We start from the raw sequence: 25836 nt of genomic DNA, 5'->3' as shown, positions 1-25836 counted from the left end.
GTATCCATTGTTTAACTGTTACAGATTCTGTAAGGAGTTTTCTTATGTGCACATTTAACCTCATATTTGCAGCCTCCATTTCCAACAAAACCTCAGAAAATGAACATGTGAACATTAATACCTTCTACAAGTGGGAGGCCTACTTTGAACACAGTGTATTCTCATTTCCTTAGTGGAAAAGCAGTATCAACTGTCTGTTTCTTTTCAACAAAGTATTTACTTGTTAGTGCAAGTTGAAACTTTTTTTCACATTAAAGTGATCCTGAATTCTCGGTAATATGCTTTAATTAACCAGTCCCACTCTGAAATAATAGAGCATATCAGAACAATGCCACTATTTCACCACATTATCCCCCAAGTTCAAATGAACACAGGTCACCACAGCAGTACGCCAGATGTCCTGGCCACCAAACCCTAGTAAGAGTGTACCGCTCACCTGGTGAGCTAAGGGAGCTTACCTTGCAGGTACATCTCTTCTCCTTCCGTGAACATCTGGTTGCACCTGCTGCATCGTGCACAGCTGGGATGGTAATGTTTGTCGCCCGCCTAGGACAAAGACAAAGAAAGAACAAGGCACTTAAAGTCCACCCTTGTTTGTTTGCTATGAGCAACTCTTTCTTGCACAAGTTCCTCATTTGCCAAGCACCTCAGTAAATTACAGAAAACAGCCCGCAGACAAGGAGGAGCAGCAGAATGATACATTTTATTTGCCTCTTTCGCCTCATTCTGGTAGTACTCTACTTCTGCAGCCGTCCATGTCCAACTTGGTGGACATGCGTTGAAGCAAAGAAATGTCAATGCCGTGTTGTGTGCCTGGTTGTCAACAGTGCCTGGTGCATGTGTGTATTGACATGTCAGGGATTCGAATGTTTAGTGTGCATCGATCTCTGCTGTGTGACATCTTCTGACACGTCGTCACTTTGTGTAATACCTTTGAGCTGAGAAGTTTGAGCTTGTCTTCACTTGTTTCATGTGTAGTATATAGTGCTGTCGTCATCAGAGAAAGTGAAACAGTGACAGACGTCTAGACTTTAGGCGCGTCCAACAATTACATGACACGCACATGCAAACTGGGCTACTCTATGATACTGTCACCAGAGGAGACTAGATTATGAGAAACTGACAGAGTTCGACAATAGACCAGAAGGTCTGCAAAACACAGACACATATCTTGAAAACGTCCTAGGGCAACACCTACATGACTGACTTCTTCACTGCCCCTCTTCTACAGAAGAACCAGTCTGTTGGGAAATCTCTCACTTCCTCCATATGCCTGTCCTGATCTGTTGACTGTGGCAAAGAACATAGCTGATGGGGTATCATATGCTAACCTTACAGGAAGAACTCACCCGATGGCTCTAGCACAGACCGTGACCCGGGATACCATGCTGACAAACCACAGATGGCCTACAGATTGCACATTCCCGTGGGGCCTGGGATGGAAACACCCAACTATTGGAAGTCTGCAGACACTGGGCCCTTCAAAATGAAAGTGACTGACTGATAATCATGGAAAGCAGGACCCTATATATGATGAGCATGCGTGCCCAAGGTATCCAATCCAACTGCTTAGGACGAAAGTGCCCCATTAATAGGGTAGAGGTTAGACATCATCAGTGTGGTGACTGAGTTAGTTGGTCAGTGTACAAGTACTGTGTGTAAGGCAGAAGAGCATTTTTCAATGAGGAACGTATAACCAGAATTAATGGGTTTGAAAGTTTTTTGGAGCTAAAGCTATCAGATGTCAGAAGACATCAATGTTTTACAACATCAATAATTTTATTCATGTTTTCACAGAACCCCTATGCCGTACATTAGTGTCAGTGATATGAACCATGGGAGACTTGATTAACATGAGAGTAAAAAATAAAGAACTGACGAAAGCCAGAATGAAACTGCACGCAAAATAATACTACATTGTACATTTGTATTTTTTAACCCTCAGCTTTTTGCTTCAGGGTATTCATTTGAGAGTAGGAGCTACCATGTTTTGATCAAAGCAGGACCATCCTGCATTTCAAGAAGAAACTGAAAGCACGCATCTTCAGGGAGCTTGATCCCAACAGAGTAGAACTCACTGGCTGCCGACCTAGTTTTAGTACATATATAAATCCCTGGGCTGGTATTCATGTAGAGTGCTCTGTTGATACCCAGGCTGGTTCACGCTTCACAAGTACCTATATATCAATACATACAGTACACACTTGCTGTGCTCTTCTTAGAGCCCTACAGGTACACTGGTGAAGACTTGCGTTTGTTATACAGGGGCGGGTCCTCCACTTGGGTGGAGGAGCGCCACCCTGTCCCCGCCAGCAGCAGCTGCTGCAAACCTTTTACAACGAAACGATAATAAACTATGTTTATTATTGTTTTGTTGTGAAAGGGGCAGGGCATACCTCAATAATGTCCTTGACGGTGGCAGGCTCAAATTCTTTAATCAACTAAGCACATAATTAAATTCAGGCTTTCTTTTTAGTATCTGCCCACTACAGCATATAACATGGGGCCAAGAGTCAGCCCACTTCAGTCATTGTCTCCACGACGGGTGACAGTGAAATGTTTGTACGCATGTGCATATCCGCACAAAAAGTAGTCAATTTCAGTGCCAAGGCTCCTGGGCTAATCTCTGCTTTTGTTTTTGCTTTCATTTCATGTTTTTCTTAATTTATGTTTGTGGTGGCTATTTTTTACTTCTTTTTTTCCAGAGATTTGCACATCAGAATTTGAAGATGACATTTTTACTTTGTAATATTTTAAACTACTCAATGCCATATTTGTAAATGTTTGCAGAAAACTAAAATAAAAACAATGCAAACTTGCCAAGGCAGGCCTATTGGCTTTGCCATTTTTTAAACTTGTGTATGGCTGATGTGGCATATCTGAAATGAATGAGGAAAGACAAGGAGGAATTATTTAAATTCCATGGTTCTTTGGCCCCAAAAGGCCACAAAATCAGAGGGCTGCAGAATGAAGAAGTGGCAAATACAGGCAGAGCAATCAATGTTCTCCATAATGACTTGATTGACAAAAGAGACATTCATTAAGGTGGTTCCTGCTGTGGCATTTAAGATGAAGGGTTTAAAGAAGTGGCAGATGAGCATGGAGCGAGACACGGGGAAAACTAAGACTACTCTGCTGGAAGAATGTGAGAAAACCAAATGAGGTTGGGGCTATCATGAAACTGGCAGCCAAAGTGGAGGTTCTTCATAACATGAGGAGAGGCGCATAGTTAAGGACCACTTCACACAATCACTCTCTTTGGGGAGAGATGGACAGTCTGCAATGCCTACATAGACAGTTAACGACTTCTTAACCCGTCACATTTTTAGGATCCCAGCAAGGAAACCGTGTGCTAATATGGGTAAAGGGGAACTGCAACTGTCACTCTCAGAAACGTGGAAATGTGGGAGCACGTTTTGAGCGAGATGATCCTACACAAAGAGGTTTTCTGTGGAAGGTGTTGTTTTTGCGAGACTGGAGAAGAGTGCCTTGCTTCTGGAGCCTGAATGTTGAGAAAGCCGCAGAGGGCACGTTTAGTACTTCCTGAGATAGGTCCAGGGGAAAGGCAGAGCCTGATATGGTATTCCCAAGAATTGGGGAGGACCACTGGGCAACCTGAGAAAAGAATGGTTGCGTTTAAGATCCACTCCAATCTTTGGGACTTATTGCCCAAACGACCTTGTCCTTTCTCCACCTTGACGGATGGACTGGCCCAGTGCCAAAAAGAAACTCAGTACCATGGAATCCAGGAAGATAGTAATGAGGATATTCACACTGTGAGGCCATGCATGGCAGCAACCCTGTGGATGGGTCTGGACACTGTATGGGCTGTATTGTCTGATACTTAATTCCCAGCTCTGGTGGTTCTTAATTAAGATGTCCCAGCATCCCAAGCCAGTGATAGATACCATAACAGGATGGTTGCTGCCTCTCTCTCCCAACAAGTCCTGCTCTGTTCACACAGGCTAATGTCCTTCGTTCCCCTAGACCCAGGAGGTGCTGCAGTTTAGGGAAACAGTTGGAACTAGGTCCTCTGAGGAACACATTGGGGAACAATATGTAATCCTGGTTCGATTTTTGTGTAACCTAATTACATGAAAAGCGCATTAGACTGGTATGGACCAGTTTCCCTGCATGTGTATTCATGAATGTATTTAGATATGTCCATTTGTATGTATTTTTTTAAGAGTGCTTAATCCTTGGTCTGTACACGTAGTATGCCTGGACACCCTGGATTTGCCTTTTCCCTCTGAAAGGGTAGTCTGAAAGTGGATCTGTGTTTACTGAGAGGGATGTTATTGACTGCAGTTCCCGGACTGCTTAAATTCTAGATGGGGACACTGTGAGCCATCTTTAGAGTTTGGAGGGAACTGAAAATCCTCCAGTTTTCAGAGGAATCCTCAGTAAAATCCCTTTGGGAGTCGAAATTCAGTCAGTTGATTTTTAGACCACGGTTATAATTTCCTCCGGAAGCTGGAGCATTTTTGGTTTCCTCCAAACTCTAAATGTGGGAATTGAGGGCGCGGGCCCACCTTTGGTCCCCATAAGTCCATAAACTCAGTCCTGTTCATAATCAGGGGTCCTTGTACTCCTACCCTACCGCAGGGAACTCTCTCCATACACCAGCAGACACCGTGTACTAAAAGGGGAAACAGAAGTCGCACAGGCACAAATCCAATGGAAGTTATATCCGGAGTCCGTACTCACTTACTGAGGGATAGAGCAGCAGTGTAAAGACCAACCCTGGGGGGCGGGAACTTTCATAACTCAAGAGCAGACGAGTTAACACTACAGCCCTGCTCTAAAGTACAGCTGTGGATTGGGGAGTGTAGAACTTCACATGTCCCGATAATGACTATAAATTAGTATCACAGATGACAGGGCTGAAAATAGCAAAACAGCAGTGCCCGACTCTCAAACGCGCAACACAAAATTACACTGCCTCGGGGGATGAAAAAGTACCACTTTAAACTTGGCACAGAGGGGTTAGGTTATTGACTGTATAACCTGGAAACTGGGCTTCTAATCCTGGCTACCTGCACGGTCTTGTTTTTTTACATCTATGTTCATTTTTATTACAAAAACGATTACACTATTTTTATTACCAAAACTGTTACACAACACCGTAATTATGCTGCAAAAAGTACACAAAGTCAATTAAGATTAAAATATCAGAGCAGCCCCTTCTGGCTGGAGGTGTGTGCGGTAGCGCCATTTCCCTGATATCACCATGGTTACAGGAAGGAAAACATCAGCCATGAGGTGGTCTAATCTGACCAAATTCTGCGGTCCCTCGCTCGCTGTTGTCTGCCATTTAGTGATCCCTACTACAGTGTGGCAAACGGAGCGTGAGACAGACAGATAGGATGTAGCTTGAGGCACATACATTAATGGTGCACGAGGGGAGACTGTGTGCTCTACTGCATTGTATCAATGTTACATTTAAATGGCGTTTCATGCCCTACTGCAGGATGCCAAAGTGCATTATCGGACGGGCAGCACACTACTCCGTAGGGGAGGGCTTGGCTGGACGGATGTTGTGCTTTCTGTGAGCTTTTGTGGGCAGCATGTTAGTTGTGTATGTGACCAGAATGGTGCTTTTATCGTGTCTTAGGTCACAACTCTTAGCAGTGTGATGAAATAAGGGATCAGCCAGGCACAGGGCTGTGGCTATAAATAGCTGACTGTTACAATTTACTCTCTAAACTCAAAGTGTAGAATATGGTGATTAGAAACAACTTTCATTCAACCTCCTCTGCTGGGCACAGCAATTAAACCTTACACATTCTCATTCATGTGTGTCTAGTAAGGAGCAAAAAAGGACAGAAAAGAGGACAGAGATCTGCCTGGTTGGTTTGCATAATATTAATTTTCTAGTAATCCTTTAGTACAATTTTGAATATGGTCAGTGGTGAGGGGAGGTGGGGGAAGGAGAGGGACTTCTGGTTGGAATATCTCAAAGTCTTCCAAGATGACAGCCATATGTGGGAGATCTCTTCAGGCATTAGGCACAAGTCCACTTTGTTATTGAGTGGCTTGGTGCAGTGGATTGGTGGTGGTTTCCTGAGGGTCCAATTACAGTTCTGAGTGATTTAACACCATGTACAATCCGTATAGCTGTCATTCAGCCTGCAGCCGGCAGTCCAATGCTTATGGTTCCTGTGACATTTTGGCACCACTGAGAGGTATAATTATAATCTAGCCTGCAATTACTACACCCAGCAGTGATGGAATCAAATTGTGTTGACTCCAGTGCTACGTGAGCACTATTCACTTGTATCCTGCTCAGTCTGCTGCCACCCGATCCAGTGACTTTCGGATTGCTTGACTGAAGTGTTCTCCTCTGTTCTGTTAATTGGTTGGGAAGTCTGGGGACCAATTTACTCTGATTTTCATCTTTGGAAGAACCAGGTTTTTATTTCCTTCCTGAAATTTTGGTTGTCTTGTATAGTTCGTGTTTAGGCTGGCAAGAAATCAAATGTTTTTCCACCTATACAGGGGAATAGAGCTCCTCTGATGGTCCTTTTCTAATTAGCAAATACGATGAGTTGATGTTCTAGTTTCTACAGTAGTGTCCTTTTCTGTATCATTGGTATTTCACTTGGAGGTACTGTGCGCCTTTCTCTTGAATAGCTCTGTGGAAATTTAAAATGCCTTAAAGACAGAGCATCTGACGACTGGCACTTTTAAAGTCTCCTAATTTTATAATAATGTAGTCTGCATGTCATCTGCATATTTGTAACAAGTGAGGTTGAATGATCTGATCAGGCCCAATAAGGGGGTGAAGTAGACGTAGAACAAGACTAGATAAATGAGTGAGACTTGTGGGATGCCGCAGTGCAGGATGTGAGGAGCCGAGGTGAGCAATTGTATTGATTCAAAGCTTTGTCTGTCGCTGGGGCAGGAGGCAATCAATTTTTAGGGCATTTCTTCCTAGCTCCAGCTTCTCAAGTCACAGTAGTAATTTCTGATGCTAGACAGAATCAAAGACTGTTGATAATTATAGAGGTAGTAATGAGACTACTCAATGTTTGTTCATTTTTTTGGTAGTCCCAGATGCATATGAATGTTAAATCTAAGTCTCTGTCTGAGTGGATCCTGGACAGTTGATCTGAGAGAAGACTGCTTTCCACAGCAAAGTTGGAGATCTGGGAGAAGACACTATCAGATTTCCCATAAATGGGCCATTGGAGGCAGATTTGTAGTTGTCGGGATGAGAAAGGTCGAGCTTCTTTCTCTTGAAGCATGCTCGGATGAGGTAAGAGTTTCAGTTCAGACAGGAATGATCCAATATCTAGAGAACTATTCATTATGTTCCTTGCATTGGTTCAAGTACATTTCTTTCGAAAGATGCTTTTGAAAGGTTTTAGCTGAGACAGGAACGCTTACAGATCTGAATTGATTGCTCTCTTTATTTGGGTCACTAAATTGAGTGTTTTTTTTTATTTGTTTTATTGTTAATTGTTAAGCTTATATTTACCTTTCGGTATCCAGGTGCTAACAGAAGACCCCACAACAAAGGTAGCACTGAGTGAACTACTACTTTTAGATGTTTCCTAAATTTAATCGGTTTGGTTTAGCTTTTCAGGTTGCATGAAAGCAAGTTCCACTTGGTAGCAGACTGGAAGGTAAATGTGCTGCCCCTCTGGTGTATTTTCGGACATTAAGAACTTGAAGGGGCAAGCAGAGGATAAGCATACCAGGCGAGCATATGGTTCATGAATGCTGGACCAAAATTATGCAGAGCTTAAAAACATTATCTACATTTTTTTTAAAAACCAATGTGCTTCTCCACTGAAAGCCAGGAAAGTGCATGAAGGAATGGAAGTCCGTAGTGGGCAAATAAGTAAAAGACTGCTGCGCAATTCTGCACCAGTTGGAGATATTGAGGTGGGTGTGCCAGTAGCCCAAGGTAACATGGTAACGAGAAATAGAATAACCAAGACAGCAACAAATCCGCTCCTGAATAATGAGGAAATTAGCTGGTTTATGAATAAAATGTTCCCTAAAATCTTTAGCTGCTGGAAACATTAGAATATAAATTTCTCAGTTTGGGGGACAGCGACAGTCCACCAATTTTGCATCCAGCACCTAAAATCAGTACCTCAGATGTGTCTGAGTTCAACTTTAAACAATTAGGGGGCATGTCTCACTGCTTTTAGTTCATTTACAAAGTTAACTTTGAATAATTTCCTGTCCTGTATAGATAGACTCATTATTATTTGAGTATCATCTGCATAAGACAAACAGGACAGCTGACAATTCTTATTGTAGTTCGTCAGCGAAGCAACATAAAGATGCTGCAGAATTTTCATGTGAAACGCCAACGTAACAGCAGAGTGTAGGCTGCTGAAAATATGTTTTGAAATACTGAACGCTTGTGATTGTGGTGCATTCTGAGTTGCATAACTCCACCAGGATCCTTTGTAATACTTTTCAGGGGGCATTCTGCATTGGCTGTTTGCTTAGTGTAGCGTAATGTCAGTGCAGTTTTGCTTCCCGATGTGTACGCCCTATCTTAACAATTGGGTATTTACATTGCTATGCACCAAATTTCATTTTCAATTTTTGAAATGTTTCACTCATGAGGGAGATTGGGTGACATGCGTGGCTAATACAGGGGGCTCGGGGCATACAGACAATGGGAGGTGCTTGAGTGTGAAGTAAAGATAGTGTGATGAAGAGAGATATAGTAGAAGGAGCCTGTAATAAATGAGCAGGCAATATACGGAGCCATCATGAAATGGTGTGAAGTAAAGGGGGGCTAGCTGGGTTGACCTTGGGGAGCATCAATGGACATTGTGAGGAAGATGGGGTACATGATGACACAACAGTAGTAACGCAAGAAAAAATCCAAAAATCTACTACAGGATATTCCTTATTTGCGATGAGGAACCCTTACCCCCTAAAGTGGAATGCTATATTGTGGTCAGACAGGGAGACACATTTCTTTCTACTATGAATAGGGTGACTATTTGTATCCATGGTCCAGGCCAAGTTATTTGGCTTTTTCTTTCAAACTACTGAAATATGGTGTCTGTAGTACAGTTTGTGCAACTGAAGCATTGGTTTGTGAAAGAAAAGGCCAAACTTGAAAAGTGGATTTCCAGAGCCAATGAGAGTCTGGTCACCTAGCCAAGAAAGAATTTAGCCTTCAGCATAGTCAATCCAGTCACTGTCAGGAGACACTGAGGTCGAAGCACCTCAAACAATTCAGCTCACTGCCTGTGCTACAAGAAAACTAAATTCTGCTTCTTGTAAATATACCAGTGCTTAAGTTTACTTAAAAAAACACACAGAGGAAAGGAGGAGGAAGAGGACCACGTAAAACAGTCACAAACGAAGAAATAAGGGACCTGCTAGCCTGAAGTAAAGGAGCAGCAGTCTCAGGCAGTGGGTTAAAGAGGCCTGGGCATACCAGCCAGCACTTTATAAGAGAAAAATGGCCAATTTGAAAAAAAGAATCAGGAGAATGAATTTTCCTAACAGACTTCTATCGAAGCGGAAGCAGTTTCCGGCCAGACCCACCGAAATAATGCCACCTTTTGCTTCAAAAGTCGTGAGTCTGCCGCCTGCATCTAGCGGCATGTACGCCTGCGGTGAGATCAAGACTGCGCGGCCTTGGGGTTCGGCGTACCGACAAGTATTCTCCTATGCTGCGCACAACGTTGACGCCATTAGATGTAAATAGCAATATATGAAGAAGCTGAAAGAAATTCTTGACATATCTGGCAATGTGAATGCAAAAGAATGTACGCGCCTGGTCTGAAACGCATTTAACTTCTAAGCAAGCCTGTACAAACACAGCGGAGACAAAACAGCGTCTACTTCCAGCTGGAAGGGCCAAGTGCGGTTAATAAAAAAGACGGGTTAAATGAAAAAACAGGAACATCTGTCACGTTCGCATATGTGTTTAATCTAAAGGCTCTCAGGTTTACTTCATGTAACTGCTGGAGCCAAAGTGTGCTGCACTATGAAACCGGGTGTCCTGCAGAGTTCCCAGCAGCGCCTCTCGCTCGGCCCCTGGCAGCCATCTTTAATTTGTCCCACAGGAGAGCTCATGTACCACGTGCCTTAATCTGACGGGGTCAGACTCAGTTCTTCGCCGCCTTTACACGCCTCGCTTGTATGCTAACTAGAAATACAGCAACATTCTGCTTTTACAAAACCTAAAAGTATGTTCCCTGGCCCTCGGAGAACATTTTGCTTTGTGTACCTGTCCCCCACTTGTACCAGAGATCACTCACTAATGGGGCTGTGGACTGACAAGCAGACTCATTAACCAAGGAAACCTTTGTCTACAACAGTGGTTCCCAACCTTTTGATTTCTGTGGACCCCCACTTTAACATTAATGGATCCCAGGGACCCCCACTGAATCATCATTGGAATCCGGGAACCCCCGCCTGAGTCATTACTGGAAGCTGGGGACCTAATTTGTCAATATTTGTTAATATTTTAAAAAATGTTAGGCTCTCGCGGACCCCCTGAGAAGGCTTTGCGGACCCCCAGGGGTCCTTGGACCACAGGTTGGGAACCACTGGTCTACCAGATCTCGCCTCAGATGACTGTTGCACCTCTGGGTTCAGAAACTAGACAACTTGCAACCATTGTTTTCAGAGGTCGTCACCACCACGAAAACCCTCATCTGCTATTAACTAGTGTTCCATCAACAAATAATAGAAAACCACTCTCTTATGGGGTTCTGCTTTGATGAACATCTGTAACAGGATTTCTAGGACTAGGGGAAAAATGACCTACCAAAAATGAATATGCTCATGCAAAGCACGCTGCGCCACAGAAGATGTGGTCAGAGACCTCCATTCAGAGGCAAATGAGTTGTAACTATTAATCAGGTATCAGCAAAAGCTCAATGTTTCCAGCTTGGCACTGCAGCTACGGCCCTGGTTGCCGGTGAGTATCGGAAAAGCTATTCACATTCAAGGGCCCAAACTACTTAAACAGCAAGCCTCAGATCTTTTTACTGAATGGTACCATAATGAATTTCATGATCACCTCCACTAACAGGGATGTGGCGGTTGGTGATTAGTACATGTGCCTGTTCAGCTCTTCACCTCTTATGTGCTTGACTGCTTAAAATTGCTCATACAAGCTTTGTACACTTTTTTTTACAACTCTCTAAACTTTGCAAAGCTTAGCAAGGGAAAGAATAAAAAAAAACAAGTTAAATGTGGGTATTTGAGAGGAAAAACTGCAAACTCCTACTTTTTGCACACCTCTGATGTCAGGTATAAGGATTTGCTGGAAACTTCTGCTTAAAAAAACATTCTTCATGGGAACCTTTTCTAGGGGCCAAGTTGTGCAATGTTGACATATGTCACAACATATAGGAGCTTTGGTGTTTCATTGTGGATTCTGATCCCTGCACATCTCTAGTTTTAGAACCATCACAAAAATAATCCTCAGAATGCCTGACGACAGGACAGTTTCACTGATCACCAAGGCTTTGCATGTCGCTCCTCATAACTACCTGACCACATACATATGAGGTAGAAAAAACTGATGCTGCCTTTCTTGGAAACGTTCCACCCGGTCCCCTGTGCTGGCGGCAGAAAACCAAAGGAGTCAAATCAATGCTAAATTATAGCACAGATCGGTAAAACAGACCTGGGGAGTGAGACCAGTGCGAGTGATTTTTGCAGAACAAGGCAAAGTGGCATTTTGCCAACCCCTTCCCTCCCCCAGGCACAGAAAAAACGTCCAGCTTGTGGTAGCTCTCTGTTAGCGATGCCTTGAACGACTGCCTTGCTGGTGAGGTCTCTTCCATAACCTCTCCACTGCAGGGGTAAGACTCTTTACCGTACATGGAACATGAACTGGTTTCTATGAACTGGTTTCTTAAGTAACAGCACGGCAGCTGTTATTCAGTGACCCACAGAGAGCTACGACCTGCTGGTTCTATATCCTGTGCTAGCCTGAGAGTCGTAAGGTTTGACAGGCACAAAAGGATGTCAAAGTAACTGACAATAATTCACCTTATTGCAGATAGAACAACTTCCACTCCTCTTAGGTTCAAAGCAACAACACAACCTCCCATCTAATCAAAACATCTGTGGCTGTTTAGGGCGTGTGTTATGCTGTCATGTTATGCCTATCGGCTTTACCAAGCACTTAGAGATCAATTACTAAGTATAAGGCAATACGAATGGGATACTTTAAGAGCAGGTCTAATGCAATCAGGACCCAGGGCCAATATAAAACCACTAATGCACCTAAGCACAAAGGGAAATGTAAGAACACTAAGAGCCTAGAATACCCAGAGAATGTGCAAAAATAGAAACAGTACCACTGTCAACAGAACAATAAATGTAAACATTACAGAAAAGAAAACGGGAAACCGAAGGACAACAAACAGTGAAACCTAAATTGCAGAGGGCACAGAAAATGCCACAGAGGAGCTATGGAAAATGGCACTGAGAATTTAGAGCCTAAGTACTACTGAAAACTTAAACCAGGAGCTGAATAATCAGGAAAATGGAACATGGAACATAAGATCACTGCAAATCAACCTAACAATCAAAGGACATTTGTAATGAGGCCCTAGAACTTATGCAGTATGACAGCAATGCTTGGGAACCCAAGGGTAGGCACAAAGGGCATCAGGAAGCTAAGGGAAATGGCTAATAGGGTACAGTGCCCAATGTTAATTAGCCATGTGCACTAGTCATGAGCATGCACCTTGCGGGAGGCGGTGGGACTGAACGAAGCTTCTGTCTGAAATACACGAGACTGAGTTACTTATATTCCCTAGAAGATGCCTCCATTTTTTTCAGCCTCTTGTTTTTTAACCATTTTTTCAACTCGCAGTATAACCTCACGTGAAAGACAGGCAACAGGTCTAATTTATTACTTACTTCTTCAGAGCAGTCACCTCGAAACAGAATGCTAATGTGGATAGTGTTATATTATACTACAGTAACATTTATATAGGGCTTCCTTCCTGCCATTGATGAGGAGCTGAGGTGCCTCAAGGATGGCTAGCATGCTACTCTATGGGATGCCATCAACATTTAGTAAATAACATTAGCATTGGAAAAAGTCTATCATTTCGTCACTCGTGCAGTGAAAATATTTTTACAAAGCTCAATAAACACATTCATGGAAGGGAGCAGTGACGGCAGCACTGAAGCTTCCCTAACACACACAGCCTGCTGCATTTCAGACACAGCTGCAGTGGATGCTCTCACACACACATACAACAGGTACATCTGTGCATCAGCAGGGGAAGCTTCCCTAACACAAGAAGTCTGCTGCAGTTCAGACACAGCAGCAGTGGATGCTCTCACATATATAGAACAGGTACACCTGTGCATCAGCATTGCAAGCTTCCCTGACACAAGAAGCCTGCTGCAGTTCAGACACAGCAGCAGCTGATCCTCTCACACATATAGAACAAGTACACCTGTGCTTCAGCAGGGAAAGCTTCCCTGACACACAGAGCCTGCTGTAGTTCAGAAACAGTAGCAGCTGATGCTCTCACACACACATACAACAGGTACATCTGTGCATCAGCAGGGGAAGCTTCCCTGACACAAGAAGTCTGCTGCAGTTCAGACACAGCAGCAGCAGCTGATGCTCTCACACATATAGAACAGGTACATCTGTGCATCAGCAGGGGAAGCTTCCCCAACACATAGAGCCTGCTGTAGTTCAGAAACAGTAGCAGCTGATGCTCTCACACACACATACAACAGGTACATCTGTGCATCAGCAGTGCAAGCTTCCCTGACACAAGAAGCCTGCTGCAGTTCAGACACAACAGCAGTGGATGGTTTCTCACACATACACACAGACAACAGGTACATTTTTGCATCTGCAGTGCAAGCTTCTCTAACACACAGACATCATCTGCAGTTCAGAAACAGCAGCAGTAGATGGTCTCACACACACATAGAACAGGTACATCTGTCCATTAGCAGTGCAAGCGTCCCTAACATACAGACACCTGCTTCAGTTCAGATACCACAGCAGTAGATGCTCTCTCACACACACATAGAATAGGTACATCTGTGATTCAGCAGTACAAGCTTACCTAACACACAGACACCAGCTGCAGTTCAGACACAACAGCAGTGCACGCTCTCATACACAGAGAATAGATAGATCTGTGCTTCAGCAATGCAAGCTCCTGTAACACAAGGAGCCTGCTGCAGATCAGGCACAGCAGCAGTGCACGCTCTCTCATACACAGAGAATAGATAGATCTGTGCTTCAGCAGTGCAAGCTCCTGTAACACAAGGAGCCTGCTGCAGATCAGGCACAACAGCAGTGCACGCTCTCTCATACACAGAGAATAGATAGATCTGTGCTTCAGCAGTGCAAGCTCCTGTAACACAAGGAGCCTGCTGCAGATCAGGCACAACAGCAGTGCACGCTCTCTCATACACAGAGAATAGATAGATCTTTGCTTCAGCAGTGCAAGCTTCTGTAACACAAGGAGCCTGCTGCAGTTCAGGCACAACAGCAGTGGATGGTCTCACATAGACATAGAACAGGTAAAGTGGAGCAGCAGCACTGCAAGCGTCCCGCACATGCTCACAACAAGTATAGCACAGGCAGCAGTAGTGAAAGCTCCCTGCTTTCTTAAGAACCTTTGAGTTCCCAAAAAGCCGACACCAGCGGCGCCGGATACGGAGTCGTGTAGACCCCCAAGCACAGTACCTTTGGTGAAGGGTGAAAACAAGCCGATGCGCGAAGTCGGGAATCGCGGCGTCTGTGCGAAACGTTGAATCCGTGCACTTCGAGCGGTGTCGGTCACGACGTGGTGCAGCGACTTCCACAGCGTCGCGGACTTCAGTGGGGCTGCTGCGGCGTCGGGCCTGCGAAGAGCGTCGCGTTCCAGCGAAGGTCACGGCGTCAGGTGCAGGCGGCGTTACCGGATTCAGCAGCGGCGTCGGTCCGAAGTCGTCCGAAGTCGATTTCCTTGGATTCCACTAGCTTTCCTTTCAAGGGCCCAGGGACTGGATAGGGCACCACTTGTCGGGGCAGGAGTCTCTCCAGAGACTCCAGGTGCTGGCAGAGAGAAGTCTTTGCTGTCCCTGAGACTTCAAACAACAGGAGGCAAGCTCTAACTCAAGCCCTTGGAGATTTCTTCACAAGATGGAAGGCACACAAAGTCCAGTCTTTGCCATCTTACTCTGGCAGAAGCATCACTGCAGGAAAGCTCCACAAAGCACAGTCACAGGCAGGGCAGCGCTTCTTCCTCAGCTATCAGCTCTTCTCCAGGCAGAGGTTCCTCTTGGTTCCAGAAGTGTTTCTCAAGTCTGTAGATTTGGGTGCCCTTCTTATACCCATTTTAGTCTTTGAAGTCACCTTTCTTCAAAGGGGACTCACACCTACTTGTGAAATCCTGCCTTGCCCAGGCAAGGCCTCAGACACACACCAGGGGGTTGGAGCCGGCATTGTCAGAGGCAGGCACAGTCCTTTCAGATGAGAGTGACCACTCCACCCCTCCCTCCTAGCAGAGATGGCTAATCAGGAAATGCAGGTTACACCCCAGCCCCCTTTGTGTCACTGTCTAGTGCGAGGTGAAAAACAACCCAACTGTCAAACTGACCCAGACAGGGAATCCACAAACAAGGCAGAGTCACAGAATGGTTTAAGCAAGAAAATGCTCACTTTCTAAAAGTGGCATTTTCAAACGCACAATCTTAAAATCAACTTTACTAAAAGATGTATTTTTTAATTGTGAGTTCAGGGACCCGAAACTCCACATGTCCATCTACTCTCTAGGGGAATCTACACTTTAATCATATTTAAAGGTAGCCCCCATATTATCCTATGAGAGAGACAGGCCTTGCAACAGTGAAAAACGAAATTGGCAGTATTTCACTGTCAGGACATATAAACCACATTACTATATGTCCTACCTTATCCATACACTGCACCCTGCCCTTGGGGCTACCTAGGGCCTACCTTAGGGGTGCCTTACATGTAAGAAACGGGAAGGTTAGGCCTGGCAAGTGGGTACACTTGCCAAGTCGAATTTACAGTGTAAAAATACACTTACAGACACTGCAGTGGCAGGTCTGAGACATGATTACAGGGTTACTTGTGTGGGTGGCACAACCAGTGCTGCAGGCCCACTAGTAACATTTGATTTACAGGCCCTGGGCACCTCTAGTGCACTTTACTAGGGACTTAACAGTAAAACAAATATGCCAATCATGGAGAACCAATTACATACACATTTTAAACAGGAGCACTTGCACTTTAGCACTGGTTAGCAGTGGTAAAGTGCCCAGAGTAACAAAAACAGCAAAATCAGAGTCCAGCACACATCAACTACCTGGGGAACAGAGGCAAAAAGTTAAGGGAGACCACGCCAAGGATGAAAAGTCTAACACGTGTCCCCCCCAGCTAAAAGTGGGGAGCAACTACCCAACCTCATGGGAGTTCTCATCACTGAGGCGGAAGAACCTGGACAGACCATCAGCATTGGCGTGCTCTGTACCAGGGCGATGTTCCACCGTAAAGTCCATCCCCTGTAGGGAAATGGACCACCTCAACAGTTTTGGATTCTCACCCCTCATCTGCATTAACCATCTGAGGGGCCTGTGGTCGGTCTGAACTCGGAAGTGAGTCCCAAACAACTAGGGTCTTAGCTTCTTCAGTGCCCAGACCACAGCAAACGCTTCGCGTTCTATGGCACTCCACCTACGTTCCCTGGGTAGTAACCTCCTGCTATTGAAGGCTACGGGTTGATCTAGGCTCTCTTCATTAAGCTGTGAGAGTACTGCTCCAATACCATGCTCTGAGGCGTCTGTTTGCACAACAAACTCCTTGGAGTAGTCAGGTGCCTGCAGCACAGGTGCTGTGCACATGGCAGCCTTCAGGGCATCAAAAGCGTTCTGGCAAGCCTCTGTCCAGATCACTTTCTTGGGTTGCTTCTTAGAAGTCAACTCAGTTAAGGGGGTAACAATGGTACCATATCCAATAACAAACCTCCGGTAATATCCTGTGAGACCTAAAAAGGCTCTCACTTCAGTCTGGGTCTTGGGAGGCTCCCAAGCCAGAATCATGTCAATCTTAGGCTGTAGGGGTGCCACCTGGCCACTCCCCACCTGGTGTCCTAAGTACACCACAGAACCCTGCCCTATTTGGCACTTGCTCGCCTTAATAGTGAGGCCTGCCTTCTGCTGGGCCTCTAACACTCTCCAGAGGTGTTGCAAGTGTTCCTCCTATGTGGAACTAAACACAGCAATGTCATCCAGGTAGGCGGCACTGAACTCATCCAGTCCTGCCAACACCTGGTTGACCAACCTCTGAAAGGTGGCAGGGGCATTCTTCATCCCAAAGGGCATCACATTGAAGTGGAAGTGCCCATCTGGGGTAGAGAATGCTAACCTCTCCTTTGCCCCCTCAGTTAAGGCAATCTGCCAGTACCCAGATGTTAAATCAAACGTACTGAGGTACTTGGCAGATCCTAACCGATCAATGAGCTCATCAGCTCGGGGGATGGGGTGTGCGTCAGTCTTGCTGACCGCATTGAGACCCCGGTAGTCCACACAGAACCTAAGTTCTGGAGTGGCACCAGGAGCAGCAGCCTTTGGGACCAAGACCACTGGGCTGGCCCAAGGACTGCTGGAGTGCTCAATAACCCCTAGGGTTAACATTTTGGAGACTTCGTCCTTAATGCAAGCCCTGACCCTGTCAGTCACCCTGTAAACCTTATGTTTAACAGGTGTACTGTTCCCAGTGTCCACATCATGTGTGCACAGGTGTGCAACTCCTGGGATCAGGGAAAACAGCGAGGCGATCTGTCCCAGCACGTGGCAACAGTCCCTCTGCTGTTCCTCAGTCAGGGAGGGGGAGAGGATCACTCCCTCCACAGACCCATCTTTCTCTCCTGCAGACAGGAGGTCAGGAAGAGGCTCACTCTCTTCCTCCACCCTGTCATCTGTCGCTAGGAGCATGGATAGCTCAGTTCACTCAAAGTGTGGTTTGAGGCGGTTGACATGTAGGACCCTGAAAGGGTTTCTGGGGGATTGCAAGTCTACCAGATAGGTGAGCTCGCTCTTTCTTTCCACCACCTCAAAAGGCCCAGTCCACTTATCTTGGAGAGCCCTAGGCTCCTCTGGTGCCATGACCCACACTTTTTGTCCAGGCTGAAACTCAACCAGAGTGGCATTCTGTTCGTACCACCGTTTCATATCCTCCTGGCTTGCTTCCAGGTTCTCCTGAGCGAGACTCCTGAAGCGGGCAGTCTGGTTTCTTAGTGCCAGCATGTAGCTAAATACATCCTGGGGTGGTTTACTAGGAGCTATCTCCAAAGCCTCCTTCACCAGACTGAGCGGTCCCCTCACAGGGTGGCCATAGATGAGCTGAAAGGGGCTAAAGCCAAGTCCCTTTTCAGGCACCTCCCTGTAAGCAAACAGAAGGCATGGCAAGAGGACGTCCCACTTACGCCTCAAGGGCTCTGACAGGCCCTGAATCATGCCTTTCAAGGTGCGGTTGAATCTCTCAACCAGACCATTACTTTGGGGGTGGTAAGGGGTGGTGAACTTGTAGGTTACCCCACACACCTTCCACAGAGACTTCATATAAGTGGATATGAAGTTTGTACCTCTATCAGATACCACCTCCTTGGGGAACCCCATGCGGGTAAAAACCCCCATCAAGGCACGTCCCACCACGGGGGCAGTGACCGTCCTTAGAGGAATGGCTTCTGGGTACCGTGTGACATGGTCCACCAAGACCAGGATGAACCTGTTGGCCATGGCCGTCTTGGGATCCAGAGGCCCCACAATGTCAATTCCTACCCTTTCAAAGGGAGTACTGACTACAGGTAAAGGTTGGAGGGGAGCTTTGCATTTCCCCCCACTCTTGCCACTTGCCTGACAAGTCTGACAAGACCTACAATAAGCAGCTGACTGCTTGTGCATTAAGGGCCAGTAAAAGTAGGAGACAAGCCTCTTATAGGTCTTGTCCTGCCCTAGATGTCCTGCCAACGGCACATCATGAGCCAAACCCAGTAGGAAGGCCCTGAACCACTGGGGTACCACCAGCATACGAGCTGACCCAGGCTCAGGAACCTTAGGCTCACTATACAGGAGGCCATCCTCCCAATAAATCAGGTGAGTACCTGGCGCCTCGCCAGCCGCCTGGGCTGCAGCCTGCTGCCGTAGCCCCTCAAGATTAGGGCACTCCTTCTGCGCTGTACAGAATGCTTCCCTAGTGGGTCCCCCTTCCTGCTGCCACTGCGACAGCTCAGGGACCTCCCCCAGTTCAGCCACCTGTTCCCCTGTAGGCTCCGGGGCATCACCCTCAGGCTCTGCCTCCTCCCGGACCGTGGGAACTTCTGGGGCCGGTTTCCCACGCCCCCTGCCCTTCCTCTTCTTGGCGGTCCCCTGGGCCACTGTTTCAGGCTCCAGGGGCTCTTGACTACCCTGATTGGCTGCCATAGACCGGGTGGATTCTGCATACCCACCCAGGCAGACCCAACATCTCCAAGTGAGACCTGTGTTCCACCTCCTTCCAAGGGGAATCCACTAGGTCGTTACCTAGCAAACAATCAACAGGCATGGTTGGACTCACAGCTACTTTCCAGGAACCTGAGACCCCCCCCATTCAAAGGGAACCTGCGCCACTCTGCAGAGGCGCTCAGAGTTGTCTACCGCAACTACTTGGTGAAGTACCCGGGGATCAATCTGCTCTTCAGACACCAGGTGACTCCTCACTGTAGTCACACTGGCTCCTGTGTCTCTCAGAGCCTCCACCCTCTGTCAATTGATGGTCACCCATTGCCTGTATTTCTTAGTGTTATCAGGCACTAGGTTTCTCTGGACCACCTCACTGTCCCCTAGTGAGACAAGGGTCATTTCTGCTGGTTCCCACCCACCTGAAACCAACTCCTCCCCAAGCGCTACACTGGCCAAACCCTGGGACGGTGCACCAGTGGGTGCCTGTGTACATTTGGGGCATTTGGGATCCCCCCTCACATGACCCACCTGGTCACATGCATAGCACTTACGTGGGGGACCACCTGCCACTGGCTTCCCTTTGGATAACCATGGCTTCTTTTCACTGGGGGGTTGGGAATCCTTACCCTGGGAATCAGTTTGGGACCCTTTAGAGAACTCCCCCTGTTTGCCCTTACCCCCCCCTTTCATCTGAGAGGGACCCTGCCCACCCTTGGCGTGGTCTCCCCCATACCTCTTTTGGACCCTGGTGCTCTCCCAGCGGTCTGCTTCCTGCGCAAGCTTCCTGGGGTCAGTCAGCTTGCTGTCAATGAGGTGCTGGCGCAGCTCTGGAAAACATAAACTGTACAAGTGCTCCCAAGCAATTAAATTGTAAAGCCCCTCATACGTGTTTACCTTACTGCCCTTCACCCAACCATCCAGTGACCTGCAAAAAGAATCAACCCATTCCAACCATGTTTGGGATTCCTTTCTCTTGTAGGATCTAAACTTCTCCTTGTACTGCTCAGGGGTGAGACCATATCTGGTGAGTAGGGCCTCCTTCATGACAGGGTAGGTGAGACTCTGAGCATCCCCTAAGGCCGTCAGTGTGTCCCTCCCCTCTGCCTCAAAATGCTTCCACAGGGCTGCCCCCCAATGAGCTTCAGGGACCAGGTTCATGTGGAGAGCTGACTCATAACCATTGAACCACAAGTAGATATCATCCTCCCTCTTATAATCCCTCACAAGGTCTTTTGGGATGTGTACCCTTCTCTCCGGCTGCACTGTAGGATTGCTGCCACCATCCCTACTGGACTGGCTCCTCTGATCTAACTCCTTTAAGTTAAGCTCATGAGCCAGCTGCATCTTCCTTTCCTCAAGGACTGCTCTTCTCTCATCTCTTTCTTTCTCCAGATTGAGCTTCTGCAGTTCCAATTGGTATGCCCTCTCTGCCTGTCTGTCCTGCAACTCCTCAGGTGTCAGACCCTTGGATGAGACACTGATACCTGCCCTGGAGACCTTCTCCCTGGACATAACAGGCCCACCCACAATACCATTGTGTACTGAACACTCTTCCTCATCCTCCTCATCTCCCTCATCCTCTGTGTGCCCTTCAGTGCTCTTGGCTGTCACCCAGGCCCTCAGCGCCTTTTGCAGCTCCTCCTTCCTGGATGAGCTCTTAATGGGACAGTCAAAACATTTACAGAACTGCTTCAACTGAGCTTTGGTATAACTCTCCAATTTCTCAAGGTCAAAGTCAGCTCCAACTGATGCATCTCCAAGTAGAGACATGATGAAAGGTAAAAAGAGTGCAAAGTTCCAAATGCAGAAACAAGTTCCCAAATAAAGTTCAAAGTCAATCAAGGATCAGCGAAAAAAACAAAGTGGACGTAGGGAAAAATCCACAAAAAGAGAAAAAGCAAAAATCTCAAGACAAGCAGTATGTGGTCACGTAGTGGTCTGAACTCAAACAGTAGTGTACACTTAATTACTGTATGTCAAGTACAAATACAAATACAAGTCCAAATCCCAACCGCTGATCACCAATGTTAGAAATGGGGTCTTTGGTTGACAGTCAGGTTACACCCTGTTCAAGCAAGGACCCTCACTCTAGTCAGGGTAAAAGAGAACCACCCTCAGCTAACCCCTGCTTACCCCCTTGGTAGCTTGGCAGAGCAGTAGGCTTAACCTCAGAGTGCTAGGTGTAAAGTATTTGTAACACACACAGTAGCTTAATGAAAACACTACAAAATGACACAACACCGGTTTAGAAAAATAGGAAATATTTATCTAAACAAAACAAGACCAAAACAACAAAAATCCGACATACACAAGTCAAGTTATGAATTTTTAAAGATTACAATCAAAAATAGCGCTTAGAAGCAAAAATGCTTCGATGAGATGTTAACACGGCGTTGTGACGGAGTCGTTCCCAAAAAGCCGACACCAGCGGCGCCGGACACAGAGTCGTGTAGACCCCCAAGTACAGTACCTTTGGTGAAGAGTGAAAACAAGCCGATGCGCGAAGTCGGGAATCTCGGCGTCTGTGCGAAACGTTGAATCCGTGCACTTCAAACGGTGTCGGTCACGACGTGGTGCGGCGACTTCCACGGCGTCGCGGACTTCAGCGGGGCTGCTGCGGCGTCGGGCCTGCGAAGAGCGTCCCGTTCCAGCGAAGGTCACGGCGTCAGGTGCAGGCGGCGTTACCGTATTCAGCAGCGGCGGCGGTCCGAAGTCGTCCAAAGTCGATTTCCTTTGATTCCACCAGCTTTCCTTTCAAGCGCCCAGGGACTGGATAGGGCACCACTTGTCGGGGCAGGAGTCTCTCCAGAGACTCCTGGTGCTGGCAGAGAGAAGTCTTTGCTGTCCCTGAGACTTCAAACAACAGGAGGCAAGCTCTAACTCAAGCCCTTGGAGATTTCTTCACAAGATGGAAGGCACACAAAGTCCAGTCTTTGCCCTCTTACTCTGGCAGAAGCAGCACTGCTGGAAAGCTCCACAAAGCACAGTCACAGGCAGGGCAGCACTTCTTCCTCAGCTATCAGCTCTTCTCCAGGCAGAGGTTCCTCTTGGTTCCAGAAGTGTTTCTCAAGTCTGTAGATTTGGGTGCCCTTCTTATACCCATTTTAGTCTTTGAAGTCACCTTTCTTCAAAGGGGACTCACACCTACTTGTGAAATCCTGCCTTGCCCAGGCAAGGCCTCAGACACACACCAGGGGGTTGGAGCCGGCATTGTCAGAGGCAGGCACAGTCCTTTCAGATGAGAGTGACCACTCCACCCCTCCCTCCTAGCAGAGATGGCTAATCAGGAAATGCAGGTTACACCCCAGCCCCCTTTGTGTCACTGTCTAGTGCGAGGTGAAAAACAACCCAACTGTCAAACTGACCCAGACAGGGAATCCACAAACAAGGCAGAGTCACAGAATGGTTTAAGCAAGAAAATGCTCACTTTCTAAAAGTGGCATTTTCAAACGCACAATCTTAAAATCAACTTTACTAAAAGATGTATTTTTTAACTGTGAGTTCAGGGACCCGAAACTCCACATGTCCATCTACTCTCTAGGGGAATCTACACTTTATTCATATTTAAAGGTAGCCCCCATATTATCCTATGAGAGAGACAGGCCTTGCAACAGTGAAAAACGAAATTGGCAGTATTTCACTGTCAGGACATATAAACCACATTACTATATGTCCTACCTTATCCATACACTGCACCCTGCCCTTGGGGCTACCTAGGGCCTACCTTAGGGGTGCCTTACATGTAAGAAAAGGGAAGGTTTAGGCCTGGCAAGTGGGAACACTTGCCAAGTCGAATTTACAGTGTAAAAATACACTTACAGACACTGCAGTGGCAGGTCTGAGACATGATTACAGGGTTACTTGTGTGGGTGGCACAACCAGTGCTGCAGGCCCACTAGTAACATTTGATTTACAGGCCCTGGGCACCTCTAGTGCACTTTACTAGGGACTTAACAGTAAAACAAATATGCCAATCATGGAGAACCAATTACGTACACATTTTAAAAAGGAGCACTTACACTTTAGCACTGGTTAGCAGTGGTAAAGTGCCCAGAGTAACAAAAACAGTAAAATCAGAGTCCAGCACACATCAACAACCTGGGGAACAGAGGCAAAAAGTTAAGGGAGACCACGCCAAGGATGAAAAGTCTAACAGGCATTTTCACAATTGTGACTTAAAATCCAAATTTATTATTAAAAAGGCTTTTCAATTCCTTAGTCATCAAACATGACATTCCTACCTGCTCTCATGAGTTATCACTTATTAAATGTAGTAAGGTAACTCAAGGTTATCCCATGGGAGAGGTAGGCTTTGCAATAGTGAAAAACCAATTTGAGAGTTTTTCACTACCAGGACATGTAACACTTAAAAGCACACATCTGACTTTTTAAATAGAACACATACTGCCCTGGGGGTATTTAGGGCCTATACTCCAGGTGCCCTGTATGTATTAAAAAGGAAGGTTTAGGCCTGGCAAACTGTTTATTTTTCCAGGTTGAAATGTTTAAAACTGCACACACAGGTTGCAATGGCAACCCTGAGACATTAAAGGGCTACTTAAGTAGATAGCACAATAAGTGCTTCAAGCTCACTAGCAGCATTTCATGTACAAGCCCTCGGTACGTGTGGAACAACTACACTAAGGAATTACAAGTAAATTGAATGTGCCAGTTGGGTGCAAGTCAACTTCACCACATTTAATGGAGAGAACACATGCACATTACCACTGGAAACAAGAGGAGCGTAGGCAACAATTTTAGGGGTGACCTTGTAGAGCAGACTAGGTCCAACACTAAGAGTGAAAAAAAAATTGAAACCAGAGAGAGAAATGGAAAGAAAGGCAGAGTTGGATGAAAAAGGAGAGAGGATGGGGAAAAAGACATAAAAAAAGAAGAACACCATAAAAGGCTAAGAGACAATCTAAAGTATATAGGTAGAAAGAGTGAACGAGGTGACATAAAAAAAGAAACAGAAGAAGGTGGAAAATGAACTGAAAACAAAATCAGTGTGAAAAGGAATAAGAAGCAGATTCTCTCTAAAACACACCAGCAAAATGGATGATGAAATACTGGATAATACTGAGCTACCATGTATTAATCACTGTTTAAACAAAGGCAAGTACCATACAACAATGGAGAAAGAACATTTGTACATAGGCAGTTGGTATAGCCATGAAAGTTAACCATACACAAAAGAAGGGAGTGAAAGAAAGGAACGTGGAAATTAAATGCAAGATCAGAAATTGAAGGAATGTGACAAAGGGAAAGGCAGATGAATGCTGCTTAGAGATAACAAGTTTTGTATAGAAGCTGTGAGGAAAAGGCCATTTTAGCTTGGTCATCCAAATTTTTTTGCTGAATTATCTTGCTGGTTTGTAGACTTTGTATGCTACGGCACTGCTGTCTGGTGCCCAGTGTATGTGTTCTGACCCCCAAAATATATAGAAATTGGCTAATCCCTGCTTGACATATTTAACTCTCCTGTAAGGCCATGGTATTGGCGTAGAAACTGCACTGATGGCATGGAAAGATAAAAAAACACCTGTGGACTTCAGCACTTAATGAGCCATCCACTAATGTTATAAGAAATTTTACAAGGCATCAGGCCTACCATTGCACGCTGCAGTTTAAACCTGCAGTACATTCTCTTAAAATAACCCCTTTTGACATGATAAAAACTTCCTTTTAGGTATTACTAAGTCACCTAGAGTGAAGATTAAAATACTTATGCTGCTAACTGTATAATAAATATTAAGGAAAATACATGTTCTGGATTTGTGGTGGGTATGGTGCCTGCGTCAAACTAGATTTTAGTGTTAGATGTGGGACGATACTAGGATTACCACAGTACACTTCACACACACACACCATCCCTCAGAGACCAGGTTTAGTGCAGCTGAAGACCACTGCCATCTTGAAAAATGCCCTGACATATGTCATGTTGGGCCTGTTTGTGGTAAAGTAAATAAACTACTGCACAAATAAGTAGGCCATGGTCTGGGAACCTTTACTCCATTGGTCAGAGAGGAGGAAGGAGTGTCTTAAAGTGTCTCCACCCACAGGCCTGTGAACCCTGCAAAGTTGTACTCACACCCAGCGTCCCTTAGAACACTGCTGGGCTTGCAAATGGATACCAGGCAGACTGAACCTGCTAGACGTGGTATCTATGACTTGTGAGAAGGACCTGAGGAGGTTGGACCCACTTCCACTTGAAAGGACAAAAAGATCTCCAAGGATCATAAGACTGATACCGTAGGTGGCGCTATAAACATAAAAAAGCTGAAGATGACAATCCTGTAAAGTATCCTAGTTGACCAGCAGCAACTGGACCTGGACTAGACTTTCCTCTTGTCCTCTTCTTGAAAGATTGAGTCTCTAAGTGCTACACCAGAGGTC

The 25836-nt window shown here is 46.0% G+C and overlaps 1 protein-coding gene across 26 annotated transcripts in view; it reads right to left on the bottom strand.

Moving 5' to 3' along the window:
- ABLIM1 (actin binding LIM protein 1) overlaps positions 1 to 25836 on the bottom strand; it is a 786962-nt gene that overhangs the window by 145135 nt on the left and 615991 nt on the right. For all 26 annotated transcript variants that reach the window (XM_069239295.1, XM_069239292.1, XM_069239305.1 and 23 more), the window contains one exon: positions 459 to 546. In XM_069239295.1, the coding sequence (XP_069095396.1) occupies positions 459 to 546 (88 nt within the window). The remainder of the gene's footprint in view (positions 1 to 458; positions 547 to 25836) is intronic.

The sequence above is a fragment of the Pleurodeles waltl genome, chromosome 6 (assembly GCF_031143425.1).
Source record: "Pleurodeles waltl isolate 20211129_DDA chromosome 6, aPleWal1.hap1.20221129, whole genome shotgun sequence".
NCBI lineage: Eukaryota > Metazoa > Chordata > Amphibia > Caudata > Salamandridae > Pleurodeles > Pleurodeles waltl.
This window is presented reverse-complemented; position numbering and strand designations above follow the sequence as displayed.